The sequence below is a fragment of the Lipotes vexillifer genome, unplaced genomic scaffold (assembly GCF_000442215.2).
Source record: "Lipotes vexillifer unplaced genomic scaffold, Lipotes_vexillifer_v1.1 scaffold14, whole genome shotgun sequence".
In the NCBI taxonomy this organism is placed as follows: Eukaryota; Metazoa; Chordata; class Mammalia; order Artiodactyla; family Lipotidae; genus Lipotes; species Lipotes vexillifer.
This window is the reverse complement of record NW_006775372.1, coordinates 1,547,626-1,558,647: the sequence shown is the minus strand read 5'-3', so window position 1 is coordinate 1,558,647 and position 11,022 is coordinate 1,547,626. Positions and strand designations below refer to the sequence as shown.

Genomic DNA, 11,022 nt, shown 5'->3' with positions numbered 1-11,022 from the left:
CCCAGCCCCTCTCCTCTCACACCCCACCCCCCTCCTCTCACACCCAGCCCCCCTCTGCTCACACCCAGCCCCACTCCGCTCACCCACGACATAGGCAGGCCCCTCATCTCTCTGCCAGACCCTCCCACAGTGGACTCAAACCCAGGCTGTCACAAAGCAAGCTGTCTTTCCCTCCACCAAAACGGCAGTCCCAGTGCCCTCCACATCAGAAAGGTCAGACTCTCCTTTGCGTCAACGTCCAGGGCATTGTCCATCAAACTCCCTGTTGCCTTTGAAGGATTTCCCTAATCCCATCCACCTCCCTGCGTTCTCTCCACCACTGTCAGACAAAGGTTCAGTTCTGTGCAATTCCATAGTTACCACATGAGCCATCTTAGTTCCCTGATGCTCCTGTTGAAAGGACCTCCTAGCCACCCCGCCCCCAGCCCGTGGTTCAGACGAGCAGCGTGGGCGAAGGTCGCGGACGTGGGCCGCCTTACAGGGCGCTCCTGAGTCTGAGCACCTTCAGAGAAGTGGGTTCGGCACCTCCGTGAGCTATAAGCCCCTGAAATACCTCCCTTCACCTACCCGGTGGTTGGAAATGTCATTCTTTCTAAATTAAACCCCTCAAGCTACAGTTTAATTAAGCTCATCTGCTCTTCTGGAGATGGAATTCAGATATATTTTAGCTTTCAGCTTGGTAAAGTGAAAAAGAACATTGGATTCTGGAGACCCGGGCACAGTTCCCAAATTCTGTCACCTACCTGCCGCTGTGACCTTCAGCTCACCTCTGAGCTTCCCAGGCTCAGATCCCTCAGCCATGACAGTGACAGGAGAGGGCTGGGCTGGCCACTGCCCTCGAGGGTGACACTCTGCGGCCCCTGTGTTGCTTTGAGTCCCGACCAGGGCGCTTCCGCCACCTCCGCAAATTCAGCAGGCGGTCCTCATGTACCCACTCCCGGCCTGGCACCGTGAGAGGGCGCCTTCCACGCAGCCCTGCCTGCTTACAGCCAAGCACAAGCTGTGAGAAGAGTACTCCTGACCCGCAGCCTCCTTGAAGTACTGGAAGTGTGTCCTGGGGCACCTGCTACGTGTGCTGTGCTCCAAGACCCACTGCACTGGTGAAACGGTTGCATCCACACCCGGCCACAGAATCGTGGGCTGAGGGCCGAGGTGCAGGTGGGCTGGGCGAGGAAGGGCGGGTGTTCTACTCCCCTGGCCTCTGCACCTGCTGCAGCCCCTGCAGAGCCTTTCTTACAGGGACGTTTCTTCGGCAGACACCAAAGTACGCATCCCCAGTCACACTTTACAAGTAGGTGTGAGCGAGTTAAGGTTAAGTGCAACCAGTCAGTTCTGGGTGGGAAGGGCTGGGCTGGTCACTGAGGGAACAATGAAGTGTTGAAAAGGAAGAAGAGAGACAAAGGCCAGCGCCTATTAGCCACACGTGGCCTTTAGAAGCTGCCCAGACATATTTTGGTACTTGCCGGGAAAACATAACTTCCTCCTTTTTGTTTGTGTAAGGTGTGAGCTGTATTGCTTTAGCTTACGTCTTTCAGTGGTTTTATGACCTTAGTTAAGTCCTGTTATGAACAGGCATAGTCTTTCCAGGTAACTTTCAAAGGTTTATTCTTTGGTTTCAGTAGAGAGACAAGCCATGCGGTGACTGTTCATACACTGTCCACGATTCTAGGCTCTGGCTAACTTTCCCTATGAGTGGTCCTTAGAAGACCATTAGGTCTTAGGAATCAGGGCACAGCATAACGAGCACATAAAAACCTTTTGAGGCATTTTCACAGGTGCTCCAAAATCTAGTTGTTCTGCTTTGTATTTCTGCTCCTTGTAAGAAGGAGGGGAAGCCCTACGATTCCCGGTGCTGTCCCATGCCTGAGACCCCAGTGCTGTCCGTGTGCTGCCAGGGCTGGGGTCGGCCACGTGGACCCATCGCTGGTGCTGTCCTCCGCAGGATCCGCGTCATGTGTGTGGTTCCTGCCCTGCATTTGGCTGCTCTGTTCAGCTTGTGTGAGGAGGGCAAGGCCGGGGCAGAGGGACCGAGGGGTCCAGTTTCCTGTATCATACACCCTGCAATGGGCTGGACGATTCCGATACCAAACGCAGGTGTGTGTGCCCGATGACGCACACTGAGGCCAAACAGCACTCAGACTTTGGAGTCTGGAGCAGAGAAAGGTTTACCGCAGCGCCTTGCAAGCAGACAGTGGCTCATGCCCCCCAAAACTCCAAACTCCCCCAAGGGTTTCAGCAAAGCACTTTGAGAGGCAAGTTGAAGAAGCAGCGTGGATAGAGTCGCTGCAAACTTCCCGGTGCCAGAATCCTGTGTTCTCGCAGCTGTGCACATAGGTCGGGTCGCGATGTTCATGTAAACCTCCAATGAGACAAATGGTATTCTTCGTTCTGCAACCTTTTATCTCTGCCTGAATGGGAAGGTTACACCTTTGAAGGTCAGAGCCTTGAGAATGGGCTCTCCTGTGTATTTCAGGCTACAGGCAACATTCTTAACTGGAAGCTAAAGCAATAGCGTACAAAGGCTCAAGTTAAAGAAGCAGATCCAATATGGAGTCGTATTTGTTCTTCCCTATTACAATCTGCTTTTAAAAACTTCGACTTCTCTTTTAACTTCTCCGCACTTCTCGAATTCTTGTTGGCCCGTGGGAAGGGTCCAGTGGGCGCTCGTGGAAGGCGTTTGTTGGACGCAGGAGAGGAGGCAAAGGAAAGGAATTTTAGGAGCTCCTGACACAATGTATACAATCAGGGTTTCTGCTATTCTTCCGACCATATTTACAACACGGACTACAGTCGCTTTTGACCTTTCAGAACAGTCGGCATCAAGAGGCTCTGTGCAAACGCCCCGTCCTGTCTGCCGGGCTTTGCCCTGAGTGCTTTCGAGCACCCAGCCTTACTTACCTGCCTGGACACACTTCCAACGGCCCTCCTGCTGCACAAGCCTCACACATCCCTCCTCCCTGTCGTCCTTCAGGCTGGCCTCCCTGACGCCTGCCACCCTTCACTCTGCCGCATGCGTCCTAAACATCGCATTTCACATCTCCGTGCTGCGTTGGGGTGATTCATTACAGAATTAGGTGGGGACAAAGGATAAATTGGAAACAGAAACCAATAAATGGTGCGCGCCTGCAGAAAGAGTGAAACCTTCAGAAACAGGGTATGTCCGTTACGCCGCCTGTATTAGCCATAAGTACCTGCGGAGCTTTTCCCGATCACGCCACCGTTCCTCCTTTTATTTTCTGGAGCTTAAACGGCATGTGGGCAGAGCATGTGGACATTCCTCTGTATTTCCTGGAGCTTAAAGGGCATGTGGGTGAGCTGTCAGGTGCGAACGGGCTGACCACTGTTTTCAGATGAGGACAGGTGTCTTGGGCCCCTGTTTTGCTCAGTGCCACGGTTTCTGAGCCACCACCTTTTCCTCACACCTGCCCATATGCTCCTTGGAAGGAGCCTCCCACAAATACAAAAAGCTGTTTTCACGACTGGAGCCAAGCACCGTTACCCCAAGGAATCAACAAAATCTCTTCCTCTGCCCCACTGAAAGCTCACAGGCGGCCTGCACAAAGCCTAAAAATCTCATGTATTTAAAGAACGACATGTCAGCAGGTGACATTTAAGTGCCTCTCCATGGTCCCAGGTAAAACAACAGGGACGTTTAGAATACGGTCAGGTCATAACTTTAAAAAGTCAGGGACAGAAACGTCACCAGCAGGAACTCTCTGAATGAGATAACTAAGAAACGGCACCTCGGCGGCCTAAGCGGAGTCATTACCCCCTGAGAGGGAAACCGTCTTCTCTCGGTAGAGGCAGAGCTTGAAACAAGCCAGGGGGCCGCAGGAAACCTGACAGGAAGGCAGTGGCACTGGGTGTTCCGTGTGCCCAGGACCGTCCAGTTCAACGCTGTGTCCCGGGCATCAGCCCGCTCTGTGCGGTGCCTAGTGCTGGCCTGTTGTCGTGACGAGTAGTAATTCACTCGGTCCTCACCTCGGCTCTGGGGGGGAGTCAGCTCATAAGTGGCTCAGCCTCCAGGAGAAAGGGAAGGAGGGAGGGAAAGAAGAAAAGTCAGTGAACCTGTTCCAGAGCAGACCAGCAGTAAGAGTGTGAGAGCGTGTGTATGTGTTTGTGTGTGTTGTGCGTTTTCCACTGACTTAAAGACATCAGAGGTTGCAGACCTTCTAGTGTCAGGCTGCACCTGGCAGCTGGTGCCCAGGAGCCATTTCCAGGTCACCAGCACGTGGGGCTGGGATCACAGCGACCTATGAAGTGGGTTTGGGGGCAGTCGTTGTGATCAATGGCAGGGGGGCCGGGGGCTGGGAGGACGTGAGGGGGAGACTGTCAGGGTCCAACCTGGGCCACCCCCGGGCGTCCTCGGGCACTTGTGTAGAAGAAGGGGCACAGGAGAGCATCTCAGAGGTGCCGGGAGGAGCCCTCTGTATACATGTCCAGCCCCTACGGAATCTTAATTGAAAAGACTAAAGCTGCTTTTACATTCAGTGTGGGATTCCAGGAGCCAAGGGAAATTTTCTCAGTGGGTGCTCTCCTCGGAGGGAAGGTGATAAAAAGGTGACACACCCGTTCACCGCTGGGTAGACTTCTGCCTCGCATTTGGAGCGAGCCCTGACGTGAAACTCGCGGTAGCGATGGTCACAGGATGGCACGTTGAGGAGCTTCCTGACGCGAACGGGGGCACAGACACTCCCATTTAGCGGTGGTGTCTGAATAAGCTGAAACAGGTACCGCACCTGGTACTCAGTCTTTGTGTTCGGGAGATTTTTGGTGCGTGACGGGTACCCCCAGGGGCTGAGTTTTTCACTAAAACATCCTAACGGTTTAATTTCCAAACTGCAGTACTTGAAACATTGCCAGCTCTGAAGTCACTTTACACCTAAAAAGCGTATTTTTTCTTACTTTTCACAACTTCCTCTCATGCTCAGCATGGTCAATTATCAATTGAACAGATTCTTATGATTCAATTAAAATAAATTTGTAAACCGAGAATCCAGTCTTTCCACTCAGCCGTGCCACATTTCGGTAACGCTTTGGGGCCAAGCTGGACCTCTCCCCTGTAAAGTGACGCGGTGGGACGCACTCGGGCCACAGCAGGGCCAGCGCCCTCTTCGCCCCACAGACCGTAAACCGGACAGCCTCCGCCCCTTTTCCGTGTCACACAGAACACTGAGCTGACTCAGCTGACAGTGGTGCGGGCAGTGAAAGCCCAGTCTAGACGTGTGGTTACAGAGGAGGCCGTCTCAATCCTCTCTTTCTTCCTCACCCCACAGTGCCTGGTCTTTGAAGATGCTCCCAATGGGGTGGAGGCCGCCCTCGCAGCTGGGATGCAGGTGGTCATGGTTCCTGACGGAAACTTAAACCGAGACCTGACCACAAAGGCCACCCTCGTGCTGGATTCCCTGCAGGACTTCCAGCCCGAGCTGTTTGGTCTGCCGCCCTACGAGTGAGAGGCTCCTGCGCCCACGCGTGTGGCCCACGCTGCCCAGGAGAAGGGCAGAGGAAAGCCCAGCTCCCAGACCTCCACGTGAACAGTCCTTCAGCCTGTGAAGCCTTCTCATCCCACGAGGGTCTGGCCTACACTCTCTAAAGGGTCAATGAACTGTAACGTGACAGACAGAAAGCAAAAGAGAGACAGCCCAGAACACAGATGGAAATTGTCGCTTGAGTAGTCATGTTTAGTATTTGAATAATTTGGGTTCATTTCTTTTTCTTCTTCGTTGTTCTCAGCCCTGGCTGGAAAATGTAAAATATATACGTATATGTATATGCTTTTATGTATATATGTGTATGTACATATTTATTATAGTTATATACATTGTGTACTGTATCACTCTCCTCAGTGTTTCATCTTAACATGTGCTAGCAACTAATAAAAGTGAGGTGGTAATGGTAGTTCTGTTTGGTTTGTAATCTGAGTGGGAAATCCGCATGAAGGATGAGGTTTTCATAAATCATTCTCTTTATCAGCAAATGTTGACATTCCTTATGTGCCCTTAAATCTCTGTGGACCTGTACTGAGAGACTGACTGCGAACTGTATCTTCCGTTGTTTCCTTTCAGTGTGAGCATAATGGTAGCCTACATCTTATATCGAGGTGCATATCCACGTTTGAGAATGTTTTCTGCCTCAGAGAAATCATATCCTTTAAGAACATTTATTTTTTAATATTTTCTTTGATGCAGATAGAATTGGATTTCAGAGTGCATCCTTGGTACCGCCGAGAGCCGTAGCCCATTTTTGGAACAATTTATTGTACATTACACTTTGGTGATTAACTGCTTTTAGTAGATTTACTTAGCCTTTTGTGATGGGAATATAGTGAGAGGCATTGAAAATGGGAACAATACAATCACAGGGTGTTTCCACTGGTGGACACCCCACCTCTGGCCTGCCCTGGTGTTCTCTGTTATTGATTGTCCTTGAGCTAATTTTCAATTCTGTGAGTCTTAGAAAGGTGATAGTGATGTATGTGATTGTCAGATGGAATGATTATCTGTGCATGGTTGTCTCTGGCTGTTGACCAATTTTACATCATTTCAGCAGATTCATTTCAACATTCTTGATTGCTGTATACGTGTCTGTTCTTTGAATTCTCCTTGGAATCGGTTGTAACATCTTACTGTTCCCTCACCAGTGAGTTTAATTGAATAAAAGTTTTGACACTTACTTGTTCATATTTTATTTGTATGGGAGTATGATTTTACCTTTTTTAAAAAAAAATTATCGTCTAACAAATGTAAAACATAAATGCAAAACATACATGATTGACTTTCTTTTTTCTTAACCCAAACAGTGGTCACATGGTAAAGTGGCATTTACATATTTAAAAAAAATTATATTGAAATGTAGTTGATTTACAATGTTGCATTGGTTTCAGATGCACAGTAAAGTGATTTGATTTTATACATATATTCCTTTTCAGATTCTTTTCCATTATAGGTCATTACAGATTACTGAGTATAGTTCCCTGTGCTGTGTACAGTAGGTCCTTGTTGGTTATCTATTTTATATATAGTAGGCATTTACATATTTTAGGTGAACCATGCTGTCTTTGTGTACAGCAAAGAAAGGCTCTCAGTGAAATGGTCATGTGCGTGATTTGGTATCTCATGCTTCCAAAATATTTGTGTTGCTGTTTTCTAATCATGAAGCCATTTTGCATGAATAAGACAGACAGGTTTAATGCCTCTTAATGATGTAGATCAGGGTCAATTTTTCTCTAGGGTGAATGTGGTCTTAAATGTGGTGGTGGTGTTTTTGTGGTTTTAGCCAACTCTGCAGACAAACACTTTGTACTTTTTTGTACAAAAGAGGAATACGGATGTGTGGTCAAAGCCCACATAGTCTTTCTTATTTTTCTACGTGAGTCTGATTGAAGCAATTCAAGCAATGCAACATTTCAGTGGTGTTTTTCCACTGCATAATCCATCAATTCCATAGAGGTATAATAATGAAAATTTAGACCAGAATGACTGCTGCCAAGAAAGTTAAAGAGTAGTTGTCTTACTTTCTTAGCTCATTTAGAGTGCGTTCCATTAGGACCTCCAGGGATTAATAGAAGTTACGCCGTTTTGTGCCCTAAGTTGCACCTGTTGGGTCATGTTGCCTGTCCTTCAGAAGGATTTTCGGTACTGATGACAGCCACCGAGAGATGACACGGTCATTCTCTTCTTCATCCCACTTAAATGAAACATGTGAATGCTTTTAAGAACGTACTAATTACTACTTATTAGAGTTTTTCCACCTAATAAGTCTTCAGTTAGAGCTCAGTGATTTATAGAAAAGAGAAAAGGTTTGGAAGACACCCACGTAACGCTTAAGACTGTTGACTTACTAAGAAATAGGAATTACTTCTGCTTTGCCACGGTAGTCAGTGTTGAGAAACCTCAGTGCACATACCTTTGAATATCATCGATGGTTTGATGCCAAATTTGGCATGCTTTGAATGCTGTTTCCACATTTTAAAAACAAATTTGCACACGATAACAAGTTCTATAACAAAGAATAATGAGTTTTTGCCTATTGGTGTTAATTCCTCTGCTTAACATCGTGTACTGACTACGCTCTACTATTCCACAGGATAAAGCTCAAACCTCCCTGGCCTTACAGAAAGGCTTCCTGACCTAAGTCTAACACCAACAGTCTTTAGAATTATTTCTATTATTGTTATTATTACTATCACCATCATCATCTTCTGTAAAGGGAAAATGAGAATTAAAGAGCAAGGGGTTTCAAATTAGGCCAACTTCAATTCAGATCGAAGCTCTGCTACTGACTAGTGGTGTCACTTTATTTTGCCCCTTTCCACTTCAGGTGCCTTAGCTGTGAAATGGGGTTACTGAATACTTTGCAGTGTTGGTGTAAAGAATTGATTGAGGTCACACATGGGATGAGAATCCTTAGCACATCGTGAAAGATTTATAAAATGGCAGCTACAGTTATTCCTATGTCAGAGTCCATGTGGCATTCTCCACTAGTTTTTGTTGGTTGGAGATATTTGGTTTACCAAGGATATTTGTTGTCTGAGCAGCTCACGCTGAAAGCAGATTTTCAGGATGCCTCAAAATGTTCTGGTTTCTCGTGATTCTCTTTAGCAGATCGTATCTTGTACAGTGGAGTACTTGCTTTCTGTCACCTTCATTAGTCATTGGATATTTCTCTTGCTTGTAGCTATCTTCATCAGAAAAACTGTCATCCAGATTGAACTAATTCAGGATTGTTATTTCCTTACTATATGCCAGGCTCCATAGTCGTATAAAACTGAATAGGAACACATCTCAGGGTATTTATCTTGTTGCACTTCAGTCATAAAAATATTTGAGTTGCTTCCAGATCTTTTTTCAGTACCAGGTTAGCATCAAGCCTGTTTGACAAGGGGCAGGACGGGCCCCCGCACCGTGGTGGGTGCCTGTCACAGAGCTGTTAAGAGACTCTGAAGCTGCCCGCTTAGCGTTAAAGCATGGTATTGCAGTGTTGCTTTTGTTGACTGCAAATGCCAATGCTTCCCAAGTTCCACATGGCTTTCTACAACACTGTATATGAAAATGAGTATTTTTACATTAAAATGTTTTCAAGTTTTACCAATAAGTTAACAATGTGTTTCTCTAGGGGATGAAAATTACTATATAAAGAAGTATTTAAGAATCGTAATATTCTCTCATCTTTTTTTAAATTGAAGTATATTTGATTTACAGTGTTGTGTTAGTTTCAGGTGTACAGCACAGTGACTCAGTTATATGTATATACGTACTTTTTGCAGATTCTTTTCCCTTATAGGTTGTTACAAAATATTGAGTATAGCTCCCTGTGCTAGACAGTAGGTCCTTGTTGGTTATCTATTTTATATATGGTAGTGTGTATATGTTAATTCCAAACTCCTAATTTTATCCCTCCCACTGCCTTTCCCCTTTGGTAACCATAAGTTTGTTTTCTGTGTCTGTGTGTATATTTGTTTTGTAAATAAGTTCATTTGTACAATATCACTTTTTTAGATTCCACACATAAGTGATATCATACTGTATTTGTCTTTCTCTGTCTGACTTACTTTACTTAGTATGATCAGCTCTAGGTTCATCCGTGTTGCTGCAAATGACATTTTACATCTCTTTTAATAAACATGAGACCTTGGGAAACATGCCGTAGTATACATTTGCTTATTGAAAACCTCATCAGAGGGATGGGTATTCATATATTGTGTAAAGTCACTTAAAATGCTATGTTTTCAAAATCCACTTTAGGAAAGAATTGGCATACATTCCATATTCAAGGTCTTAATCAGATGAGGATAGAGATTTATTATAAAGAATACCTATTTCTCTGTAAGCCAAGTCAGTGCTGTAATTGGTGGTAAAATAGGCATTCCTTTTAAAAGTCAGAAACCAAAAGGATTCTTACTATCAATAAGCTTTCATATCATCCTTCTAGAAATTCTAGTCAATGAATAATGCCATTTAATGTTTACATATGAGTCTCATGATGTCAAATTCTCTCAACTGTTTCTCTGAACATGTCTCTTTCACCACTCTTTTTAAGGATGTCTTCACTGGATCCTGAATTCTGGTTTGAGATTAATTTTGTTTCACCCTTTAAAGATACGATTTCCTTGTTACCTGAGTTTCATAGCTTTGACTAAACAACCAGCTGTTGTTCCTACTCTTGAAGGTGATCTGTCTCTTTTCTCTAGCTGCTGTTAAGGGTTTGTCCTTGGTCTTTGGTCTTCTGAGGAATGGCTTCCTTTGTTTTGATGTTGTTTGGACTTTGTACCTCTCCCTGAGTCTGTGCTTTGCTTTATGTTTCCCTGAACTCCTCGGCCATTATCTCTTCCCATATTCCCAGGCTCACCTCTTTGGGTCCTCTCCATCAATCCAACAAAAAGGAGAAGTCTTAGCAGGCCCTGTAATCAGTGAGTCATGCCCAGGCGGGAGCTGCACCACCAGAAGCAAGGGCTCAGGACCTGGGGAGCTTGCGTGGTCGTCAGGACAGGCGAGAAGCCAGTGCCGGCTGGGCCACAGGAATGACTTGGAGGCAGGGTACATGCACCTAAAAAGGATTAAGATTTCTCCGTTAGACTGGAAGCTAGGCACACTGATATCATCCAGGGGGAGATCGACCCCCTGGGATCAAGTACACCGGAAGTCACAAATCCCCAGAACCACAGAACCCAAGAAGCAGGGGATCAGCAGAGGGCCCGATGGAACACCAGCAGAACCAGGTCCCTGGAGTGAACCCCCTCCTCTGCCTCTGCCCAGGGCACATGCTCTGTGCCTTCTATGCAGGCAGAACCAAGAAGCGCCCAGCTCAGCTTGCCTGCCGGTGGGAAAGTGCGTCCCTACAGAAGGAAGGCAGATAGACACACAGTTGCTGGAACATGAAAAACCCGTGGAAAACACTTTCCATTAGTACAGAGTATTCACATATGCTGATCACTTGAAAATTGCAAAAGACTCCATATTTCTGCATGAGTAGGTCATGTAACGTGTTGGGTGCTGATCATGAGCTGCTAGGCACTTTATATTT

At 46.4% G+C, this 11,022-nt stretch overlaps 1 protein-coding gene across 1 annotated transcript in view; it reads left to right on the top strand.

Annotated features, from left to right (window-relative positions):
- PUDP (pseudouridine 5'-phosphatase) overlaps nt 1-5,453 on the top strand; it is a 68,113-nt gene extending 62,660 nt beyond the window's left edge. Inside the window, exon 4 of the mRNA XM_007449892.1 lies at nt 5,277-5,453. Within this exon, the coding sequence (XP_007449954.1) occupies nt 5,277-5,453 (177 nt within the window). The remainder of the gene's footprint in view (nt 1-5,276) is intronic.
- Nucleotides 5,454-11,022: the final 5,569 nt, after the last annotated feature.